This window comes from Aspergillus brasiliensis (assembly GCF_001889945.1).
Source record: "Aspergillus brasiliensis CBS 101740 unplaced genomic scaffold ASPBRscaffold_9, whole genome shotgun sequence".
NCBI lineage: Eukaryota > Fungi > Ascomycota > Eurotiomycetes > Eurotiales > Aspergillaceae > Aspergillus > Aspergillus brasiliensis.
The window spans coordinates 169,602-192,512 of NW_027137450.1; the positions used below are offsets into that span (position 1 = coordinate 169,602).

General features: G+C 51.5%; 10 protein-coding genes across 10 annotated transcripts; 6 read left to right on the forward strand and 4 right to left on the reverse strand.

Moving 5' to 3' along the window:
• The first annotated feature begins 406 nt into the window (after positions 1 to 406).
• Positions 407 to 2,734, forward strand: ASPBRDRAFT_156149 (uncharacterized protein). The gene is made up of 6 exons (XM_067619399.1): positions 407 to 674; positions 764 to 1,013; positions 1,075 to 1,239; positions 1,291 to 1,526; positions 1,577 to 1,617; positions 1,662 to 2,734. The coding sequence occupies exons 1-6, from the start codon at positions 420 to 422 to the stop codon at positions 2,539 to 2,541; spliced, it is 1,827 nt and encodes a 608-aa protein (XP_067477067.1). The 5' UTR covers positions 407 to 419; the 3' UTR covers positions 2,542 to 2,734.
• Positions 2,735 to 3,866: 1,132 nt separating this feature from the next.
• ASPBRDRAFT_156151 (general stress protein) lies at positions 3,867 to 4,461 on the forward strand. Its single transcript, XM_067619400.1, has 2 exons — positions 3,867 to 4,047; positions 4,117 to 4,461. Exons 1-2 carry the CDS (start codon positions 3,922 to 3,924, stop codon positions 4,303 to 4,305), a joined length of 315 nt encoding a protein of 104 aa, XP_067477068.1. The 5' UTR covers positions 3,867 to 3,921; the 3' UTR covers positions 4,306 to 4,461.
• A 562-nt stretch (positions 4,462 to 5,023) lies between these two features.
• On the reverse strand, positions 5,024 to 5,989 carry ASPBRDRAFT_31725 (bZIP transcription factor; the record flags this gene model as incomplete). Its single annotated transcript, XM_067622929.1, has 1 exon — positions 5,024 to 5,989. The coding sequence occupies one exon, from the start codon at positions 5,987 to 5,989 to the stop codon at positions 5,024 to 5,026; it is 966 nt and encodes a 321-aa protein (XP_067477069.1).
• Positions 5,990 to 7,084: 1,095 nt separating this feature from the next.
• On the reverse strand, positions 7,085 to 8,640 carry ASPBRDRAFT_181219 (isopenicillin N synthase family dioxygenase). The gene is made up of 4 exons (XM_067619940.1): positions 8,503 to 8,640; positions 8,265 to 8,450; positions 7,841 to 8,215; positions 7,085 to 7,762 (listed from the first exon to the last, which is right to left on the reverse strand). The coding sequence occupies exons 1-4, from the start codon at positions 8,534 to 8,536 to the stop codon at positions 7,356 to 7,358; spliced, it is 1,002 nt and encodes a 333-aa protein (XP_067477070.1). The 5' UTR covers positions 8,537 to 8,640; the 3' UTR covers positions 7,085 to 7,355.
• A 405-nt stretch (positions 8,641 to 9,045) lies between these two features.
• ASPBRDRAFT_45108 (oxidase ustYa family protein) lies at positions 9,046 to 10,725 on the reverse strand. The gene is made up of 5 exons (XM_067625329.1): positions 10,278 to 10,725; positions 10,070 to 10,201; positions 9,877 to 10,007; positions 9,723 to 9,822; positions 9,046 to 9,665 (listed from the first exon to the last, which is right to left on the reverse strand). The coding sequence occupies exons 1-5, from the start codon at positions 10,537 to 10,539 to the stop codon at positions 9,424 to 9,426; spliced, it is 867 nt and encodes a 288-aa protein (XP_067477071.1). The 5' UTR covers positions 10,540 to 10,725; the 3' UTR covers positions 9,046 to 9,423.
• Positions 10,726 to 11,412: 687 nt separating this feature from the next.
• Positions 11,413 to 12,620, forward strand: ASPBRDRAFT_641345 (uncharacterized protein). Its single transcript, XM_067628453.1, has 3 exons — positions 11,413 to 11,681; positions 11,889 to 12,002; positions 12,132 to 12,620. The coding sequence occupies exons 1-3, from the start codon at positions 11,556 to 11,558 to the stop codon at positions 12,429 to 12,431; spliced, it is 540 nt and encodes a 179-aa protein (XP_067477072.1). The 5' UTR covers positions 11,413 to 11,555; the 3' UTR covers positions 12,432 to 12,620.
• A 782-nt stretch (positions 12,621 to 13,402) lies between these two features.
• Positions 13,403 to 15,880, forward strand: ASPBRDRAFT_45110 (uncharacterized protein). The gene is made up of 8 exons (XM_067625330.1): positions 13,403 to 13,808; positions 13,894 to 14,035; positions 14,098 to 14,258; positions 14,306 to 14,428; positions 14,476 to 14,832; positions 14,883 to 14,984; positions 15,040 to 15,357; positions 15,415 to 15,880. Exons 1-8 carry the CDS (start codon positions 13,796 to 13,798, stop codon positions 15,663 to 15,665), a joined length of 1,467 nt encoding a protein of 488 aa, XP_067477073.1. The 5' UTR covers positions 13,403 to 13,795; the 3' UTR covers positions 15,666 to 15,880.
• A 1,207-nt stretch (positions 15,881 to 17,087) lies between these two features.
• On the forward strand, positions 17,088 to 19,197 carry ASPBRDRAFT_156163 (arylsulfotransferase family protein). Its single transcript, XM_067619401.1, has 3 exons — positions 17,088 to 18,079; positions 18,126 to 18,194; positions 18,245 to 19,197. Exons 1-3 carry the CDS (start codon positions 17,539 to 17,541, stop codon positions 19,111 to 19,113), a joined length of 1,479 nt encoding a protein of 492 aa, XP_067477074.1. The 5' UTR covers positions 17,088 to 17,538; the 3' UTR covers positions 19,114 to 19,197.
• A 1,431-nt stretch (positions 19,198 to 20,628) lies between these two features.
• On the forward strand, positions 20,629 to 21,357 carry ASPBRDRAFT_197542 (uncharacterized protein; the record flags this gene model as incomplete). The annotated part of the gene is made up of 1 exon (XM_067621113.1): positions 20,629 to 21,357. One exon carries the CDS (start codon positions 20,629 to 20,631, stop codon positions 21,355 to 21,357), a length of 729 nt encoding a protein of 242 aa, XP_067477075.1.
• A 100-nt stretch (positions 21,358 to 21,457) lies between these two features.
• Positions 21,458 to 22,726, reverse strand: ASPBRDRAFT_129481 (uncharacterized protein; the record flags this gene model as incomplete). The annotated part of the gene is made up of 1 exon (XM_067618141.1): positions 21,458 to 22,726. The coding sequence occupies one exon, from the start codon at positions 22,724 to 22,726 to the stop codon at positions 21,458 to 21,460; it is 1,269 nt and encodes a 422-aa protein (XP_067477076.1).
• Positions 22,727 to 22,911: the final 185 nt, after the last annotated feature.

Below are 22,911 nucleotides of genomic sequence, written 5' to 3' on the forward strand. Positions count from 1 at the left end.
ATAGATCCGGGAGTCGATTTACCATTCCGGGTAATTAGTACCTCGTGCCCCATCGCCTACAGAGTATATCACCCCAACGACGCGGGGATCAATTACAGCATGTACAATGATCTGCTGATCCACAATAGAAACCATATTCAGGATAAGAAATCGACATGGCAAATGAAATCAAGAATATCCCCCGACAACGAGTCATCAACGGTGACGATCCATGACGTTTTGATGTGGTAGTCAAGCGCCCCGAAGTCAATTGTGACGCCACTTTCTCTACTTTATCAAAAGCCATCAGGAACGCGAGATTTGCCTTTGCCGGACATGCAATAGAGTAAGAATAATTACATATATTGTTTCCTGTACAGAATTCTTCTATAGACATTTTATTATTTACCCAATGGCATGACACGACACCACACTCAGCAATGGCACCTAATACTACTACCACCTCTACAACCGACCTCCTCATCATCGGTGCCGGCCCAGCCGGACTCATGGCCGCCTGCTGGGCCTCACAGTACACGAACATGACCACACGAAGCATCGACAAACACCCCGGACGGACCGCGACCGGGCACGCGGACGGAATACAAAGCCGAACCCTGGAGATCCTGGAGAGCTTCGGGCTCGTGGATCCGATCGTGCGCAAAGGTGTGCAGCATGCGGAGTTGTGTTTCTGGGTAAATAAACTATTAATTTTATTCAGCTTCATCCATAACAAGCCTTCGTGGGGAAATAAGAGCATAGCAACTAATTCGGGGCTGCGTAGGGCTATGATAAGCACACGGGCGGGATAACCAGGCAGAAGATGCAATCGGCTCAGACGGATAAGTCGAGGTATAATATGGTGTTGCTGAATCAGGGGCTGGTTGAGCAGATAATATTGGATTATTTTGCGATAGACCGGGGGGGACAGGTGGAGGTGGAATATGGGAAACAGGCGGAGACGTTGGACTTTCTGGATGAGGATGAGGATGAGTATCAGGTGGTTGTGGGGGTGAAGCGGGTTGGGCAGGATGGTATGATTTTTAGTTTGATGGGTTTGATGGCGGTCGCATGTTAACTTGGATGATATTCTAGGGACAAACGGACACTGCGATCATGTTGAAACCATTCGCGCTCGGTATGTCATCGGTTGCGACGGTGCGAGGAGCTGGACCAGAGAGCAGTTGCAGGTCCCGATGCGGGTGTGCTCGGGGGATACCACTTGGGGGGTTGTCGACATCGCTCCGATTACTGATTTTCGTGAGTATATTTCGTGAGTACATCGGGACATTTGATTGACAGCTGTGTCAGCGGATATTCGTCAGTCTTGTGCGATACATGCCGGAGACCGTGGAAGCATCATGACCGCCCCCAGAGAGAATCGACTGGTGCGCTTTTACATATACCCCAAAGGCGATGGCAGGCTGAGTGTGGAGGGCAAAGATCGGTCCGAGGTATCTCTTGATGAGATTGTGGGAGCCATGGCGAAGGTGATGAAGCCATATACACTGGAGTACAAGCACTGTGACTGGTGGTCCATTTACAAGGTGAGTGAGTAATATTCGATGGGGCAGGCGCCATAGCTGACTGGGAATAGATAGGTCAACGGTTAGTTGAAACATACAGGCCACATGACAGGTTGGTAGCCTCTGTAATCGTTCAAACATCTGCTAATAATGTAGGATCTTCCTGGCCGGTGATGCGGCACATACACACTCGCCCAAGGGAGGTCAGGGTCTGAACGTGTCGATGCAGGATACATACAACCTAACATGGAAGATCTGCTCGGTGATCACAGGGGAAGCGTCCCCGAGTATACTCGATACATATGAATTGGAACGACGACCGGTTGGCGAGGAGCTACTCAAGCTGGATACTGAACTAGTTCAAGCGTACGAGCAAGACACAAGTATCACCGAAGGAGTCGAGCGCGTTCGTGGCCAGTACATCGATTTCATGACGGGAGTGGGCGTGACATATGGCCCGAACGAGTTAATCGCTGGAAAGAAGGCAGACACATCGGTCGCAAACAACATCGAGATCGGTATGCGCCTAACATCATATCCCGTCGTAGGCCAGGCCGACGGAACCAGCACGCAGCTGATTAGCAGGTTGACGAGTACTGGAGCATGGAGGCTGCTCGTATTCCCCGGCGACTTGCGTGAACCTCGCAATCAGCGTCGGTTGGCCAGATTTGCGAGCCAATTCAACGAGCAGTCCCATCTACCATGTTTGCACAAGGACGGGGAGTCGAACCGGTGTTGTCCGCTTCTCGAGACAATCGTCGTGCATTCCAGCCCGAGGACGTCGGTCAACCTTCTGGATCTACCGGAGATCTTCCACCCGTTCGATGCGACGTGGGGATGGGACTACTCGAGGGTATTTGCCGACGATGGCTCATACGGCGACGCTTGTGGCCAGGCCTATGAAAGGTACGGCATACGAGAGGAGACCGGCTGCCTGGTTCTCTGCCGACCGGATCAGCACGTTGCATGGTTGGGGGGTTTAGAAGAGGTGGAAGCATTGGACCGTTTTCTAGGTCAATTCATCATGGGGCGTTGATTTGATCGGGTTCTCCTCCTATTCGATTTGATTTCATCAATTGCGACCGGTAAAAGGAGTTCGGAAGCATGTTGTTGGTAGTTACATCGTCTGAGCGTGCACGGATAGCCTTGTTTGTTTTCGAGCCAGATCTGATACAAGGATATACTATAGAGAGAGCATAGAAATATAAGTACCAGATCCAAATCATGCGACATATTTTAGCAATAATTAGTGCCAGAACAAAAGTTGCAAGCATGAAGCTCAGTGGTAAAGTCTAACGGCAGCTCATCGCACAGACCGATGATCGCCCGTGGCACCACGGCTCTGTCGTTCCGTATTCCGGCATCAGGGCCCTGCCACTCAGAATCCCCAGAGAAGCCGTAGCTGGATGACAGGGAAAGTTGAAGTTGTGGAACAACGGTTCAAATTGACTTTCCGACCCAGGGACTGACGAAGCAGCCTGATTGGGAGCGGATACGGATGAAGTAATGGTGATGTTGACCGGTGATGTCATGAGAAGAATAGTCGTGGAGAATGTTTTGAGCGAGACTCCATAACAGACAACTTCTGTTGCTCCTGACAGCATCTTGCAGGGAGAAATGAGGCTTTGTACGCGGATCAGGTCCAGCCTTTTCTTCTGAGAGTGAGGCTGCCCCACCTCTACGTGAGTACTTGTGCTATCGTGAGGTTCTGGCCAGACCGTGCCTCAGCTCGACTGTCCAACACCAACAAGGGTGGTCGTCTCCATCTCTTCCATGATAGGACAATTGCAACGGGGGGGACGATCACAGCATGACACTAGAATCTGATCGAACAATTTCCCCGCGATTCATCCACTAGCTAACTACTTAGTAACTAACCCGCATACTCTGCTCTGCAAGTCAGCAAGCACAGTGCCACTTGTACAACCACCGACCAAATCCAGAGACCATCTAGAACAGCCATACCACCACCATCACCATGACCACATCTCCTTCCAGACTCTTGAGAAGTTGTCAACATAGAAACAGAAAGAAACAACATGTGCTAATAGTCTATCCCCCGTGTTTCTTCAAGTGGTCCCACTGATGATGCTGAATGACTTCACAACCAATGATGTACCTTGTCCCTTGCCCAAAGGGACATACCATCAGTCAGTACCTTGAAGAAATCCCGAAACTTGAATCAAGCCTGGCTATACCACGGTCATGGTTACTGCATTGACATTGACATCAGTGAGTAGTCATAGTAAATAAATCTATAGTTAGTAGCAAAGCATCATCATCATCCAGATTAGAGTCCAAGCGAAGACCTACAAATAGCCTACCATAACCCTCTGAACTTACTCCCATCTTAACCAGAAGCATCCATCCATCTCATAAGATATACCACTACAACACAAGACATCGATCAATCAAAATGGCCTCCAACCCCAACCCCGGCAACTTCGCCAACCGTCCCCAGGAAGAGGTCGAAAACATCGCCCGCAAGGGTGGTCAATCGAGCCACTCGGGCGGATTTGCCTCGATGGATGAGGACAAGCAGGTATGCCTATACCATCTTCCTTACCCTACATCTACATCTACAGGATAAAGTCCTAATCAACATGAACAGCGCAACATCGCCTCCATGGGCGGCCAAGCCTCCAGTGGTAGCTTCCAGCCAGGTGAAGAACGGGCCCGGGAAGCCGGTCACAAGGGGGGCATGGCATCTGGAGGGAGCTTCGAGCCTGGTGATCCCCGGGCGAAGGAGGCAGGTCGGAAGGGTGGATCGAGGACTAGTGGGGATATGCCAGAAGAATAAGTTATTACTATACCATCACTGGTACTATCGAGGGAAGGGTTTGTTATGTGATATGAATTGAAGTGTACTATTAGTTCAAATATGGGGTAAATTGTATTCATTGTGGGATTATTGATTTCGGATACTATTTCAGTTCCATTGATGATTGGGTTCCGCGGCATGGTACCATTGTAGTAGTTATTGTGGTTTCTATTGAGTAAGTGGTGGCCACGTCGTGAATGTCATTGGCTATTCATTCAATCATTATTGATGATCATGACGACAATGGGTATTTTTGAATCAATTCAGCCTTAATGAATTACATGGGAGCATGGAAGCATATGATGTGATCGAAGGAGTGGATTAATTTACTTTTGCCCCCGTCAAAAACAATCCCCTTCGCCACAGCATTAAACCCAGGAACATTGCAAGCACGCTAGTTACCACCATCGTCGATCGTATCTATATTCTAGCTCATACATAGTAGTGCTTTTCACCGTCGTAAATATATGTAACAACTCGGACTGAGTCCCGAAGAGAGTAAAAAAGGTAGAGAGGTATCAGAGAGGAAGGGAAGAGAGACAAGACATTAGAAAGGGTAGAGGTCAAAGGTAGGAAGGTAGAGAAGGGGGAAAGAAAACAGAAATAACCACAACGCTGCATCGTATACACATTAATAGAATCATCGCGGGCCACCATGTACAGACCCTCGATGATTTCAAAACCACTTCTTAGACCTTCACTCGGTATCTTTTTGCCCCTCTGGTATTGAACCATCCGCGGCAGCCGGTAGCTCCACCAGATCCTCCAGATCCATTGCCATCTCCTGCTCCTGCTTGGGACTCTCCGTCGGAGGTAATGACTCCTTCTTCTCCTCTGGACTCTGAGTTGCTGCGCCAGTCTTATCAGACAGCTGCTTGACCATCTTTGCCAAATGGCACTTAATCCTCTCATCTCCACAGTGAGAATGTCGCAGCAATTCATTCTTGAGGGTCAAGATTTCGCCCCGCAGGTGATCCACTTGGCTCTCCAAGAGCGTATTCTCCCGCGAGACCGTCTCACAGCGACTCTCCAGCTGCTTGGCATGCTCCTTCTTCTTCTTGCGACATTTATTGGCCGCCACGCGGTTGCGCTCGAGGAAGCGCTCCCGCTTGCGTCGTTCGCGCTCGTTCACCTCAAATCCCGGAGAAGGGGGCCGGTTAGAACTCCCTCGCCGACTATATACTGGCGTCTCATTACTGCTGCTGCTGTAGCTGGAAATACTGAATCGGGATTGATTGCTGTCGGCGCTGCCCCCGCTGCTCACGCTCGTGATGCTACCCCGCGAGGTGATTTCGTGCATGGGAGTGGGAGGCATCGGTGCGGGTGCGAATGGTGGGAAAGTAGTCTGCATCGGGGAGCATTTTTGCTCGTAATCACCAGTAGGCTTGTGTACTGTCTGGCAGGGAGCGATGAAACTGGCTTCCGAGCTGGCGGTGGAGTTGGTGCGGAGAGCGGGTCCAGTGCCCCAAGACACGGGCGGCGAGTAGGAATTGAGCAGCCATTGATTGTTATCTTCGAACAGCGGCAGAGAAAGACAGTCTGGGGGGATGGTGTTGTCCAGGTAGTAAGGGAGAGAGCCCGGCCAGGTCTCATCGGTGGTGGCGGGTGGTCCGGAGAGGGGGCCGTAAAGGTTCATGTCGGCGGACATTGTCACGTCGACCATTGAGGAGGTTAGGGGAGAACAATTGGGGAGGGGAGCAGTGGTTAAAGTCAATCAAAATAATTATGCCAAGTTGAAATCGTATGCAGATAGAAAATAAGCCACTCAGATGTTGTGCAGTGAGTGGTGGCCACAGCTGCTATTTATACGAAGTTGATGTGCAGGGTGGTTTGCAAGGCACGCCAGTGATGCCATGCACGCACGATGATTGGAGGGAAGGACACCGTCCGTTAAATCACTGCGCTCAGCATCAGCTCGATAAGGTTGATCAACCGTGCTTTCTGGATCGACCACACGACGCCACACAAAGGGGAAGTCGCAAACGAACGCGCAAGTCAGACTCAAAGGATAATATATCCGGCTGGGATCTAGGCGCAAAGATTGGGGAAAACGTAGTGGATAGGGAGGAAGAGAGTGGAGGACGGAAGATATCCGCCCCAAACCGGTTTCCCTTGGGGGGAGGGGACACAGAATATAGTAATTTGGTCGAGCTCAGACTCTGGGACAACATATTGACGTAGCATCGATTGGTTCGGAAGGAAAACGCGCCTGTCAGAGGCGACCCTGCCCCGATGGCAACCCGCAAAGAACAATCCGGATTTCTTTTCAGGGTTGGTTCGGGTGGAGCCCGCACTTGCAGCATGACGTTTCGAGTCGATCCTCTGGCTTTGTGAATTGCAACTCATATCCCGACTGCTAACTTGAATCCCGTGGGCTTTTCCAAGGGGCCAAAGCAGGTACTTGGGCCTGCTGCCCCAACCCTGACGGTCGGTTCTTGCGATGGTTGGGATATTGAAGTTTTCTGGTGACATCTTCGACCTCGACACTTACTGAATCCGTGCAATCGAGCGTGCTGGGCCCTCCACCGGCCACGTTACACAGAACAATGCATTCTGAAGCATCCCAGTAATGCTTGACGACACGATTCATGTCTTGCTTTCCACGTTCGGAATTGCCCATTGCGTGCATTGGATTCCTGTAGACAGAAAGTACGCTGATTACCTAATCCTGCTGGACCGTTAGCTGTCAATCATGTAAACTTTAATGTTGGATGCTTCTTCCTCCCGATAGACCCGGCCTGTGTGGCCCTGACACAGGCTGGCCGTGCAATTATACCCTTAGTTACTAGAGGCGAATAGATCCATGATACTTCAATCGTACCTCTGGCTCTTCTGAATTCTACATACTCTATTTCAAAGCTCGAGCGTCAGATGTGCTTCGCTCGGGCCGCGTCTGGCTTCCCTGGTACCCAGCAGTTTGTATCCATCCTTAAGGAGAGTTAAGTCTAGGATCTTCATGCTTCTCTGCGGTTGATAGAAGAACTACACCAGCGCTATGGTAAATTCGCCTGGGTCATATGATCCTGGTGTTACTCCAAACTCACCAGGTCCTTTTCGCCCTCCACCTCGCCACCTCCAAAGGTGTCCGCATAGCGGCCAACCATCCAGTCGTTCACCGTAATCGGGCCGTACTTGGGTAATTCACCGGGCTCCAGGCAGCTTCCCAGGCATTCGACCAGGAAATCCGCATTGCCATCAAAGAAGAACGGAACACTATAGCGTGCAGTTCCCGAAGTATTGATGACTCGATGGAGGTTGGAGACATACCGATCGTTTGTCCAGCGCATCATCATATTGCCCGTATTGACCACCACTGCGCCGGGCACCGGCACCACATCCACCCACTCATTCGACGTGCGGCTCCAAACCTGTAGACCCCCGACAGAGTCCTGCAAGAGGATCGTTAGGGCACCAAAGTCGCTATGAGCCCCGATGCCTGCGAGTAAAGTTAGCTCTTCAGTGGTACCTCCAAGATTGACTGGAAGCCGAATGCGGGAGGACGGGTAATGCACACCTCGTTCCAGCTCCGACGCGTCGGGCGCTTGAGGGGGATAGTGAAGCAAGCGAAGCGTCGCAATCGGTTTGGTACAGAACCGGCGCAGAGCATCTGAATCAAGGCCCACCAACTCCGCAATGACAGTCATGAGGTCGATTGTGAGACTCAGTACGGCTCCATAGTACCGATCCACCGTGTCTCGGAAGAGCTGCGGGTCTGTCACTTCAGCAGGATACTTGTTGGGTCCCTGGCCGAATTTGCCGGCCTGGACATCGGGGTCATCTCGTGGGAGATGTCGACCGAGAAAGAATCCCTCCTTCAGGTCGCCGGTGGTTCGCTTCTCGAAGTTCTGGGCCCGGAAGCGTTCATAGCCGCGGTTGAAGCTGTCATTGTCTGGGAGCTTAAACAGTGGGCACCGGGGTGGAGGTTGCTGCGAGCTTACCCCTATCGTATTGCTCTTTGATCTCCACCGGGAGACGGAAGAAGTCCTTGGACTGTTCTAGAATGCCTGTTTGGAGTTCGGGGGGAATGGTATGATTGCGGAGTTGGAAGAATCCCAGGTCTTTGCAAGCGTGGTGGATGTCATCCTTCAAGCGCTGTCGGTCTTCACTGCTGCCTTTATAGAAGGCTGCGGGAATAGTGAGTTCATGTTGTCAAACAAGTCTGTTCTGCCTACCTACGAGCGAAATCAATAACAGGGATAGCAGAACTCATTGTTCCGATTGAGTGGAGCAATGAAGCTCATAAGTTGGAGCTAAGTTTGGCTAACCAACGGAGTTGCCGACGAGAAAGCATGGCACCTGTGAAGAGCAGTCGGTCGCAGTTAACATTTATCGTTGCGGGGCAGGGGCGACGATCTTCAACATTGGGAATCTTGTAACAGGTTTGGGCAGCCCTGCAGGAGAGGCCCTATGGAGTACTTCTAGAATGATTCTAGGCGTGAATCAGCCGCCACCTGTCGAACTTGTCGGCACGATCCTTTTGACACATATTTACGGAGTAGGAATATTGTTACTATTAGACATTATGCAGTAACTAGTCAATCTCAGAATGTCAGACTGCAACATCAACCTGTTTCTGTCTCCAGGATCCTCTGCCAGTCTCTAGTATCATCCATGGGACCGTGGCGGATCAAGGTAACCTTGATCAGCCCTATCCGGCCAGTCGAACCATATTCGCCTGGTGCCATTCAGGACCACCGGATTTGGTATACATCGAACACCCAGGAATTGTGGAAATGCAGTAAATTGTTGTACATACTCTGTAGGCATTATGATAGAGCCCTGCTGCATTAAATGACTCAGATGGACTCCACAAACCGATTCCACGGCTACTATTCTCCGACCAGTCCTGCAATCAAGATATCATTAAGCTCAGTCCATCACTTCAAATTAGTTCATGATTCAGTCTCTGCAACCTCGAAGCCACTAGGCTTTCAAAGTCCATGGTTCACCTATCCCATATGTCGCATCACAGGAGCCATTCAAGTTTCAGCCCAACGTTTCACAAAGATGTTGTACATGATGAATGGATCACATTTCTTTCATTGACATCAAGACATCTATATGTACATTCTACTATATACAGCGCAGCCGCAACTATCAGGGAATTTCCGCATATACTCGATCTCCAATCTTCGGGGGTTGGAGGAAATCATTAGGCACAGTCTCCGGAAGCTGGTTCTGCTCTGCCCACTCGCGGATCTGCTCAAAGTTGCGGCATTTGTGCTCCGTGTTGAAGTCGACGAAGGGTTCGGGGTGTTCGGGGTGAACCCAAACTTGACCCAGGACTCCCACGTCCACGCTGCACATCAGCTGCTGGCGGATGATATCGAGGCAATGAGCTGCTTAAATTAGTATTTTATCTTGTAAAGAAGATAGTGGTAACAGTGAATACGTACTGACGTGGCGACGGACAACGTAGTCATTGTTGGTGAAGGCGCCCTTGCCCAGGTCATGGTAATAGTCGTAGTTGTAGTAAAGAGATTGACGGAGGAGATTCTGTAACATGTTAGTCGCACAGCCCAGATTATTCCTCCATCCTGTCTAACATACCAAGCAGTGCAGGTGGTGGAATCCCTCCACATTAGCGGGATATCCACCTCCATATTTCTCGTTGATCTTCACCTGGTCGGGAGCGAGGCCTGATTTCTCGGCTTCTTCGGGAGGGACGCGGATGGATCGGTCTGGACTACACATCAGCCAACTCCACACTCAAGTCATTTCTGGAAGATGAAAGGAAACCAACAGTTGGCACCAAGAGACTCCCAGGCTGCATCTACTTCCGGGCTCGCATCTTGCCGGAAGATGTTCTCTTTGAGAAGCGACCCGTTGAATTGTTGTTTGTGGTAGTTGAGTCCGACATGGGATACCACGGGTGCTACGGTCGCGTTAGCTCAACGTTCGAATATTATCAATGTCTCAGGCTCAAGAACAGTCTTGATGTCAGGACGTACAGTACTGGGTGATGCGCCGCGTGCATGCCTTGTCCGTGTCCCCTTGGTTGTGGCCGATGAAGATGCCCACCAAGCACGAGATGATGGCAATGACCACAACCAGAATGATGTTCAACCATCTTCCAGGCCCTGATCGCACATTCTTCTTTCCCGACCAGTGAGCATCTTCTTCATCGACAAGAAGTCTCTCGCGATCGGTCGAGTCGGACCGCTCCGAGGTGTGCATCTTGTCGTCAAAGGAAGTATCGCGTGCAGGATTCATGGTGTCGAAGAACGGCACTTTTTAGAGTAAGAACAAAAGGCAACAAACAGTGTCACGACCTTTCTCGAAATCCCGCAAAGGAGGGCAGCGCGAGTGTTTATTCTCAGTTGCCCTTGGAGCAGGACCAATGGGCCCATCCATGCCTCCGCCAGGTCCGATGCTAATAATATCCTCCCGAAGCCAAACCCGCCGTTGGGAGGACCAAGTGACGGGTGTAACAACTTATCCGAATGGTTGGTGAGACAATCAGGCTCGTGCAGGTGCGGAGAGGCTCATCCTGGCGGTGATGTTATTTGCTCCAAGTAAGACACCCTCCGCTTGGCCGCAGACGCTGTCTCATTCAGGCGCCCAATGAGGCTGCCCGAAGTGGATGGATCGCTGAAGATCCTCAATACGAGCTCACTGCCCGCCTTACAGCTCTACAATCTTCCTTTCGTGGTCCTCTAATCCAAGTGAGACATGACGCAAAGATGCCTTACTCCCGAGATTAAACCCGGATTCACCGTCATTAAACCCATCTGCAGGCTATTATTAACACCCTATATTGGTCGCCTGGTGGCGGATCACGATGGGTCATCGCCGCGATCTAGGTCAACTTCCAAGCCCCCTCTTATCCCGGAGAGGGAAGTGGATGCATTTGCTCGCAATGTGGGATGCCTGTCTGTGAGGCAGAGGAGTGTAACACTGGCATCCGCCGCGCCACTTGGTCTTCTCGGAGTGTCGCCGTGATTGGACTGAGGCCCTGTCTTCGGCTAGTACTCTTGAGATAGAACGTCGAAAGATGGCACAATCCGAGACTTGGCCAATCATGCTGGCACGCCATGGCAGGACGCTTACTCCACGATGAGAGATATTGGCATTCTGCTAAATATGGATGCCGGGGGGTGAAGCAGGGGGACGCAGAAGTTATAAATACGGTGGCATCTATTCCCGATCTCATGCAAATCCCAAGGTCAATAAAAACACTCTCCTCTTTTCTTAAAGTTTAATAATACATCTTTCTCTCCTTGCACACGATGCATTCCGTTTCCAAGGGTCTTCTCTTGGTGCTGAGCAGCCATCTGCTCGCTGCCACTGCCCGTCCTGTGGCCACCGAGACTTCCACTGCCACGGCCACCGAGACTCCTGCGAGCTACGGGGATTATGGCAACTATGGCAACTACGGAAACTACCAGGCCTACAAGAGGGACGGTGAGCCTGACGCAGCTGAGACGACCAGCAGTGTCTCGTCGACTGACTCTGCCACATCCACTGCCTCTACCACGTCCACCACTGCTGCTGGTTATGGCAACTATGGCAACTACGGTGACTACGGCACCTATGGTAGCTACCAGAATTACAAGCGGGGCGATGAGCCGGATCCTAGCCTGACTACCACCACCGCAGTCCCTACCACCACTGCGCCTGCGAGCTACGGCGACTATGGCGACTATGGCAACTACGGAAACTATGGCAGCTATGAGGCCTACAAGCGTGGCGAAGAGCCTGACCCTAGCTCCAGCACCACCACTGCGGCCCCTACTACCACCGCCCCTGCGAGCTACGGAGATTATGGCAACTATGGCAACTACGGCAACTATGGTAGCTACGAGGCCTACAAACGCGGTGAGGAGCCCGATCCTAGCTCCAGCACCACCACCGCGGCCCCCACGACCACTGCTCCGGCCAGCTACGGCGACTACGGCAACTATGGCAACTATGGCAACTACGAGGCCTACAAGCGTGACGAGGAGCCCGAGGTGAGCAGCAGCAGCACTGCTTCTGCGACGAGCTCGACCGAGACTGCGACCACGACTGCGGCCAACTATGGCAACTATGGGGACTACGGCAACTATGGCACCTACGCCAACTACGGATCGTACAAGCGGGATGCTGAGCCCCAGCCCGAGTAGGGCAGTGAGACTTCGACCAGCACTGCCTCTAGCACGACCACTACTGCCCCTGCGGGATATGGAGAGTATGCCAACTACGGCTACTATGGCAAGTTCTCTTCTTACGACACTTACTAGAACGAGAGTTGAGTGGGTGATGGTATAACTACTTGGTAGGACAAGTGTTACCTGAGCAAAGTTGCGGGTGATGCTGCTGGGATTTGACGATCAACCTGATGATGTCTAAGAATGTGTTTTTCTGTTGTATTTATTGGCAATTGACTAGTTATTAGATAAGTATAATGTAGTATTGCTTGATCTTAATAACTTCTTCATTCAATCATTTATGCCTTCAGTCATATGCAGACACATTATTGGCTGGGACAAGTACCTCGGATATGGCAAATCAAATTGGTGCTTATTACGGAGTAGTGGACATTCGACTTGTTGACGATAAGACCCGCTTCCCCATATTAACAACCTTTTTTATTTTCTGGCGAGCATCGCAGATCCTCCGATTCAGATCCGGTTTGGACGGAGATGTTGCCCCCAACAATCATGGCAGTCTGACTCAATAGACAAGTTTTCTACCTCTGACACAGCACATCTTATCCATTCTTTCCCTCTGGAGTGGACCAACCCACCGAAGCAAGAACTCTGCCGGGAGAGGAACAGAGGGGCCGTCGTGAAGCTTGAACTTTAGATCGCTGCAGCTGAATCGCCGACCGGTTTCCAATCGGGCAAGTGATGTTCAAGGAATTCTCCCCCTTGTCTCTCTCTGCGTTAGACAAGTCACAATTGCCGACTGGCTCGCCTTTCCTTCGAGGCTCGAATTGCTTATGGACAATAAGTAATAATCAGGATGCACATAGCCAATGAACAAGCTCAACTACCAGTCATGTTCTCATCAGAATTTAGGTAGTATCCCGACATCGGTGCCAAGCCTCATCCTGCAACCCCATAGCCGAGGGAAGAGACAGACAAAAGACAAGACAGAGTCAGAGTCAGAGACAGAGACAGCCTCCCCAGTGAAAAATTCAGCATGATGACTCGATCGTCACAACCTAAACCTGCGTAGACTGCGATAGCGCAGCGGCCAGCTCCAGATCGGCCATGGATGGTTGGTTCATCCACCCCAGCTGGTCTCCACTACCTCCTCGGATTGGCGCATTTTTTTGACAATCAAAGGAGTCATCAATCGTTCCTGGCTCAGCTTGGCCGATCTAGCTTTCCTCCCCCCTCCCCGCCTTCAGCTCTTATTTAAAAGTCCGCTGCAGCCACGCGCGCGGTCCTCGCCGTCATGTCTGGTTTTTCTCTGACTCTGCTTTTTTTCCTGTCCTCTCTGGGTGTTGTTTGCGATCGTTCCTGCGATCGCGCGATAGAAAATGAGCGTTGACGGTATGTCCGACCGCGACCGGATTGATTCTTCGCGCTGTGACTTGATCGGCGCTCGGTATTCCATTTCTGACTGACTCAAATGCAGAGAAACAGCCGGTGACTGACAATGGCGAGTCCTCGCCAGCACCGTCGCAATATGCTGTCGACGAGCGCAAGTTGATGGCCAAGATTGACTGGCATGTGGTGCCGTGTCTGTGTGTCATGTATCTTCTTGCATTTTTGGATCGGTAGGATAATCCTCTAAACTAAGAGTTCGACTCAGGAAGCGTGAAGCTCATGGACTGCGCAGTGTCAATGTCAGTAACGCAGCTATTCTGGGTCTCAAATCCGACTTGAATATCGAGACCGGCACCAAGTACAACACTGCCCTGACCATCTTCTTCGTCCCCTATATCATCTTCGAGATCCCGTCCAATGTGTTGATGAAGAAGTTGAAGCCGCACACATGGTGTACGTATTGCGCTGCGATGGTTTAGGGCCATACTGACGAAATCTAGTGTCGCTGTGTATGTTCGGCTTCGGCCTGGTCATGGTCTGCCAGGGTTTGGTGCAGAATTGGGGAGGATTGATGACAACGCGCTGGTTTTTGGGCATGTTCGAGACGGGCTTGTTCCCTGGCTGTATGTGATAAATTGCGTGGTTGTGTGGTCGCATACTGACTTGATAGGCTTCTACCTCCTGGGCATGTGGTATAAGCGCAGTGAAGCTCAGAAGCGCTTCAGTTTCTTCTTCAGCTCGACAACTCTGGCTGGTGCCTTTGGTGGCTTGCTCGCCTACGGTCTGGGGCAGATGGATGGCCTCCGGGGATACAGGGGATGGCGATGGGTGTTTATCATCGAGGGTGTTTTGACCTGTGTGGTGGCCATTGGATGTTTCTTCGTGGTTCCTGACTTCCCCGAAGACGCCAAGTGGTTGACTGAGGAAGAGCGGGCGTTTCTGCGCGACAAGCTCGCCAAGGATGTCGGCAAGTCTGCTGTCGATGCTGACATGAGCTGGCGTGATATCCTGGCTGTCTTCAAGGACTGTCCGTTACCCCGTAGCTGTGATAGGAGTTTGTGCTAACGATCTTCGCAGACAAGATCTTCATCGGCGGCTTGATGTACTTTGGACAGGTGGTTACAGCGTATGGGTACGCCTACTTTGCGCCGACCATCATTCAATCCTACGGCTACAGTTGTATGTTCTTGCCCTTAGCATCCCATATAACCGAGCAGTCTCTAATTCCTCGCAGCGGTCAAAACCCAGCTCTACTCCATCCCACCGTGGGCCGCCTCGTTCTGTCTCTCCATGATCATCGCATACCTCTCTGATCGATTCCGCCATCGCTTCCTCTTCACCATCATTCCCATGCTCATCGCCATGGCCGGATTCGGTATCTTGCTCAACGTCCACGACACCGCACAATACCACGTGCAGTATGGCGCGCTGTTCCTGGTGACCAGCGGCTGCTACAGCGCGATGCCCGTGCTCGTCTGCTGGTTCGCCATGAATCTCGGTGGCCATCGTCGACGCAGTGTCGGAACGGCATGGCAGATAGGTTTTGGCAACAGTAAGCAGATCCCTTATCCTCAACCCTGACTGACCAACCACTAACTCCAACTTACAGTCGGCGGCATCATCTCCACCTACTCATTCCTCTCCAAAGACGCCCCCTTCTACCGTCCAGGCTACAGCATCGGCGTATCCTTCCTAGCCTTCTCCGCCGCCATGTCATGTCTCTACTTCTTCGCCGTATGGCACGACAATAAGAAACGCGACCGAGCCATTGCCGAGGGCCGCATCGATCCATCCACCATCACCGAGGAAGAGGAAGAATTAATGGGCGATATGTCGCCGACATACCGTTACGCTTATTGATGCTTACTTGCTTGCTTACGAGGAATGAGTCAATAATTACTAGTTATTTAATTTGGGTTAGGATAGTTTAGTTTACGAGGATAGTTACGAGGGATAGTCTCCGATGTCGGAGACGGATAATATACCGTGTCGGCGGATGCCGACGCACTTCACATTTAGTGCGCTTGGCGCTTTCTGGCGGAGTCACTCTTAGTGAATCTAGATTTGTTTGGTAGATGCTTAAGCACAAAACATAAAGTAGTTAAGCTGATGCACTAAAAAGTCTGGGGATTGCTAGCAATCTTAGCTATGAGTGACTTGCGGGTTATCTACTATGTTCCCCTTCGTCTGTCCTCGATTTAGGGAAGATGCTTCATCGTAAGAATCATGTATCAACAATCAATATAGCCAGATCTTAGGCTAATACCGCACGCCGAGAACACTAGATATTGAATGATACAGGCTGTATATTCAACTATTTCTAAGCATAAGGCCCCCTTTAAGCTATGCATATCTTAGTATGTGTAATATATATATTCTAACACCACGAGAACACAATGAGAACATCCCGCGAATGTAAGTAGTTGGCTTTGATTGATTCATCTACTTCCGAGTGATAGAAGGCCCTTAAGTTTCAGTTGTATATTAGTAGTAGCCATAGTATTTGACTTGACCATGGCTATTAATTCACTCGGAGTCTTCTAATACTTCCTAGGGCTTGAATATGGGGATATGTAGAGCTGTTTGTATAGATTCTCTACTAAGTGGACTAAAATAAGCTAGATCGAGCAGGTGTATAAACCATGTAGCCTAGGCGATCGCAATATGAAGCAGCAGCTGATAGTAGGATGACAATGAGACTTGTGCCAAGCTTTCAATCCAAAAGGCGATGGTAAAGTCATGTCATCAGCTGTTCCATATGATGACGTGCTGCCTACCTGAACTGAACTAGGCTTCTAGTGTAGTGAACAACATTAATCTCACATGTGGCATATGTGCTCTCTAGTTACAGCATTCTCGATTAGTAAACCATAGCTTATGTCAAAATATACGATATCAGTACGAGTCAAAGTATCATGTCATTCGTATCATATGAACAAGAAAACAGAGGCTTTCCAAGGTATATTCCAGCTAAAGCGCATGTCTATTACTGTTGATAAAGGTCAGTCATAGATAGTCCCTTTCAATCCATCCAACGTGCTCGGATCATTTGCCATTACCTGCTTATGCAATTAGCTTACTTGCATCGCTTACAACTATTTGCCGAGATGAAATGACGCGATATTTGCAGGAACAGGAATGGTGCAGAGGTCTGTCCGTGGTCGAGTCCCTTCATTATTCCGTAGATCGGGTACGAGCGACTATGGATGATAAGATAAATAACCTGTATAGCTATAGAGTGGAACCATAGGGCAGATTTGATGCTATATCTCTAGAAAACACCGCAATTCTAATACTATGTGGATTTTGATATATGTTTCCTTTCATGATATTGTGCAAGTATACTGCTTCATAGGAATACTCGGAAGTAAATGTCGACCTCTATACCTGTGATGTAGTCATCGCCAGCCGCGCTCGCGTCATCGCGAAGATCGATGGCACAATAAATCCCCCACCAAGGAACCGAGCTGGAGGTAAAAGCCGAGATACTGCCTGTCTTGCCGAAGAGCTAACATCTAGTTGCAGCTTAAGCGATATTGACGATGAGTGCAAAGTGTCCACCGATGGTGTTATCGTATCGGTTAGAAGCAGCATGAGCAGATGCTCATGTCGACACCACCATCACGACATGGTGTGATAGAAATCGTCGCATAACATAAAAGGGAGGTCCGGCTGTGAGAATGGAGCGGTATTCTGAGGTCGGTCACAGAGTTGCGAAGCATATCATATCAGGATGATCCCTCTCAAATATAGCCTGCTCCTGGCAGCGCTCTCCCCCCTTGCCATAGCAGACGGACAATATCGCTCGCGACCGGATCTCTCCCCTCCCAAGCTGAACATCACCGTGCCAGCTCCGGATGCCAACGGAACCGAGTATGTCTTCATTGCGCCTTACTCGGGTAGCATCCAGCAGAGCGGCGCGTACATCTACCGCAAGGATGGCGACCTGATCTGGTCTGGCATCGGGTACTATGCAGGGTTTGTCGGTAACTTCCACGTCACGACATATCAGGGTCAATCCGTCCTGCAGGGGTTCCAGGGGACAATGGATACGTCGCATGGCGAAGGGTTCGGGCAGCAGGTGATCCTGAACCAGAATTATGAGCATGTTGTGACTGCGAAGGCGGGGAATCATCGCATTCCTTCTATCCACGAGTTCAACGTCATCGATGGGAAGACCGCATTGGTGGAGGTCTATCTTCCTACCGTGGCTAATCTGTCGGCTTATGGGGGGAACTCGTCGCAGCAGTGGATTGGAGATGGTCTTTTCCAGGGTGAGCATCATCCCTAGTCAATGTGTTTGTTCGGTTCTAACGCAAGCAGAGTTCGACATTGAGACCGGCGAGCTCGTCTTCGAGTGGAACTCTCTCGACCACGTTGACCCTGCCGGTATGTCCCTCATTCGTAAGCCTTCCTCAAGGCATGCTGACACATCCCAGACAGTCTGGTTTCGCTCGGCTCATCATCCAGCGACAGCGGTCTCTCCTCCAGCTCGACATGGGACTACATCCACCTGAACAGCGTGGACAAAGACAAAGACGGCAACTACCTCCTATCATCACGACACTTTAGCACCATCTTCAAGATCAACGGCACCGACGGCTCGATCATCTGGGAGCTAGGCGGCAAGCACTCCACCTTCAGCCACAACTTCACCTTTGGGTTCCAGCACCATGCCCGCTGGCACTACCAGTCCCCGACGAAAGAGATCATCTCCTTCTTCGACAACTCCGGCGACGGCGCAGTCACCGTGAACAACGTCTCGCGCGCACTGATCGTCGAACTAGACCACACGGCCGACACCGCAACGGTTCTCCGCAAAGCGACCGCCCCGTATGGCATCCAGGCCGCCTCGCAAGGTAACGCGCAGGTGCTAGCCAATGACCACATCTTCGTGAACTGGGGCCAGGCAGGCGCAGTCACCGAATACGACGCCGACAACAAGATCATCTATCACGCTTTCATCGACAACGCGGAGAGTTATCGTGGCTTCTTGGCCAATTGGACGGGTACTCCGTCGGAGGCACCGGCGATTGCTGCGTATGTCGATGCGTCGCAGACTGTCCGGCTCTATGTGTCGTGGAATGGCGATACCGAGACGAAGGGGTGGCGGTTCTATCAGTCGGAGAAGGGTAATGCGACGTATCTGGGGGCGGTGCCGCGGAAGTCTTTCGAGACGACTCTGTTGTGGAAGAGTGAGCGGGCGTCGAGTGGTGTGAGTTATTATGCTGAGGCTGTGGGACAGGGGAATAAGGTGCTGGCCAGGACGAATGCTGTTTCTGCCAGGGAGTATGTTCCGGTTGCTTGATGAGACGAGTGATGTACATATGCTTATAATGGTATGCATGAGCCTAACTCTCCCGTGTAATACTGAGCTTTGCGCTGAGACTGGTATTTTGCTCCCGCATGGACACTCTGAATGATCAGACATTGCTGATAGGTACTTGATTGAGGTCTCGCAGCATCATGCCAAGCAGGCATGATGATCCTGTTGCTCGTCCATACTATCTGCTAGACATCCCTGTCTGACATTTGACAGTTAGCACCCTTACAATAATGGCTATCACATCATATAAATCCAACCGAACAGATTAATCCTCACAGCAGTGATATAACCTCCCGAGACCAAGCAGGATCAATATGCTCTTACCAACAACACCAGCATATCGCCCCCAAATTGGGGGCGATTTACCCACATCCCACATTCCAGAAGACATATAACCTTACCTCGACCACCTTGATACCTCTCATACCTCTGAGCCAGAGTTTGCTTGTCTTGGATTACCACGTTTCTCTGCATACCACGCAGCAGCAGCAGTATGTTTCTCTTCCAGTTCCCGCTCAATCAATGTCCCCACCCTAACCATCAACAGGATCACACATCGCCACCTTGATCTACGACAATCAATGACTCTTGTCTGTCTATGAGCACGATGCTAGCAATCAAGATAATATCTCATCGGAGATAAAAGGTCATTCGAACGAAGTTCGTCCCACACGGAAGAAGAAGGATGTGGGGGGGAATAATCCCTCAGACTCAGAGAACGGGTTCGTGTGAGTAAAGTATCCGGTGTTTCAAGTTAAGATTGATTGCATTCCTCCCTGTCTTCCTTCTCATCTTGAGCCATTCTCAAAGAGAAACACTCAGCCGTGTTTCTATAATTGTTTTCCAATTGCTTGGGATGGATGAATGGTTTGGTCCAAGTTGAGTGCTGACTGATGATTTGTCTGTGGCAGTGCTTGATCCAAGCATTGCGACCGTGTGTGTGTGCCGACAGGTCCGACACGGCAAGAAGAACAATGAGTGGATCAGAATTGTTCGGTACATCCAGAGTCTGGAACAGGCCAGACGGTGGCTGGTCGTCAATCAGCCAGTCCATCATACATTCGATCATCGAGACGACATAAATCATGGCAGATTGACAGCACTTTAATCATGCACATCTCATCATGATAACAACAAACAGTGGCTGGAACAGAAAACCCTTCAAAGTTCAAGCAGATGAAAAGACATCCACGTATGCGCATCTCAAGACAGACAAGATCAACGACTGCCAAGCAGGGTCTGGTATCAAATAAGGCTGCGCAGGGACTGCCATAGGCTACAACCGCCAGGCCCGACACTCCACTGGAAACGCCGATCGGTTTGAAACAAATGGACACCCTGCACAGGGACCCTGTCGGACTTTTAAGTTCGGAATGAAGTCTTAGCCCGGTTAGCCTAGGCTTGATTCTTTAAATTCGTGCTTGCACCATCGTCCCTTTGATGTCGCCATACGTGCATCTATCATTATCTCCTTCTATCTACATCTAATCTATCAACATGCGAATATTACTCCTACTTTCTCTGATGCTCTTCAGCATCACCCACTCCCTCCCACACTACGGCGTCTCTCTCCCCCCTCCTCCCACCGAACCCTCCAAACCCGCCTCCTCCCCTTACTATCCATGGCGCTCCCGACTGGCCAGCAGCGCCGACCACGTCGACAAAACCACGTTGTATAGCATCGCGCGCGCGGCCCAAAACCAAGGCCAAACCCATTTCGCCGACTACCTCCGGCACTACCTGGGCAACACGGGTCGCGACGCCCACGTCTCCGTAGACGAGATGCTCTCCGCGATGCCGCAATTCCGCGCCGAAGTGCACGCCTTGGCTACATTCAAAGCCAAACTCGCCTATGAATCCTTGATGATGACCCGGCCGGATGAGTCGCCCGTCGTGCCGTTTACGAGTTTCTGGCATGAGTTTGTGGCGACGCCGGATCAGAGCTGGGATTGGTTTCTCTCGGTGGGGCGGTTCGTGTATAGTGTTACTGGGGTGGTGAAATTGGATGATGAGGAGACCGGGGGAGTGTCGCTGCATTATGCGGTGCATGTGTTTGATTATTGTGATTGGGATGGAGGGCGAGATGTGCGGATTGGGAAGTTTCGCTTCGATGAGGCGAGGTTGGCTGGCTTGCAGGTGACGGGCCTGGCCAGGGAGTTTAAGATTCGCGGGTCGAGTCAGTCCAGGTTGGTGGAGGGGTATACTCCTATACAAGGATTGAAGTAGAATGTGTATACGCTGGTTGTATAGACGTATAGATGTATATGTGTATGATACTATGAATGACAAGATCTCTTTGAACATCTCTGGAAGAGGAAGGAAGGGCTCAATCAATCCAGCTGATCTCACGACACTCGCCCAAACTCTCCGCCATCGCATCAATCCGTTCGGTCATCCAGCCAGCCGATACTCCCGGCCGGGCATGTCCCAGCGCCAGCACCGTGGACGTGCGACACGCGCCCTCCGTCGCATTATACGCATACTGCAGACACTTGGCCTCGCGCGTGCACACGCCCCGACACGCCGCGAAGCTGCTCACCCGCACGGGATCCCCCTCGACCAGATTATCCCAGTCGGTGCGCACATCGCGCAGCTCCGGCCGGACCAGCTTCAGGAACACATCGCGATACAGCAGCGGGGTCTTCCGCGGCCCCAATTCCCTCTCCAGGTCATCCAACTGCCGGATCCCCTGCTCGTCTAGATGATGGAACGACACAGCCGGATAACACCACGGTCGCTTCGCATACCCCACGGAGAAGTAATCCATCTCCTCCGGCGGAGCAATCTGCAACATCGGCCACGACCACGTCAGCTCCACCCCGACATTCTCCAGGAGAATCCCCAGCATGCAATCGCCCGCCCAATGTTCCGCCACGGCGAATTCCCATCCATCGCTACTCCGCTTGCGGTGGTTGACGGCCTGCACGAGCGCCGGTCGGGACAGCGCGAACCCGGATCCGCCGTGGGCGAACACGGCGTCGACAATCTGCATCTGGTTGCCGAGGTACCATGGCCGGGAGGGATCGAAGCGTCGGAGCCATTCGAGGAAGTTGTCCCACACGAGGTAGGTGTCCGCTTCGAGGAAGATGTACCAGCTCGCGTCGGGTTTCACGCGCAGGGCCTCGTCCAGCATGGGGAGGAACTTCCATTTGTCCAGCTTCCAGCCTGGGTTGTTGGGTTTGCCGATCGGGGTGTTGACGTCTGGGTTCAGGTCGGCGGAGGTGAGGGCTGCAGGGCCGTCGGCGCGCACGCGACGGTAGAGGTCGAGTTCGGGGTTGTGGTCGAGGAGAGCTGGGGAGAGAGAGGCGAGCACATCGTGGGTGAAGTGGGTCGGGGAGAGCTGTTCGACGTAGTCGGAGAAGAGGACGTGATTGGGGATGCAGCGGAGGGTGGTGGAGAGGTGGATGGGGACTTTGGTGCGTGATTCGGTGACGCCCGTCTTGAGCACGACTAGGATGTTGTCGAGGTCGGGCCGCGAGGGACAGTCATCGGGGATGATCTGGAGAGGAGGGGAGGATGCGCCGTGGGAGGAGAGGCTGTAGAGGAGGCCGAGGGCGAGGAGGGCGGCGACCAGGATGAGGCGGCGGCGTGGCATGAGGATTAGCGAGTGTGACTGAGAGAGTGGGCCATCGCAGAGCGAGGATGTTGAGTTTAAACTGTTTATGAGGAGGTGACAGAAGGATAAAGAGGATGAAGGTGTGAAAGTGACTGGAATGAATTTGGCTGAATGCAAACGGAGGAGCGTTAAGAATCGAGTTGGGAATGGCGTCAGGCTTGGCA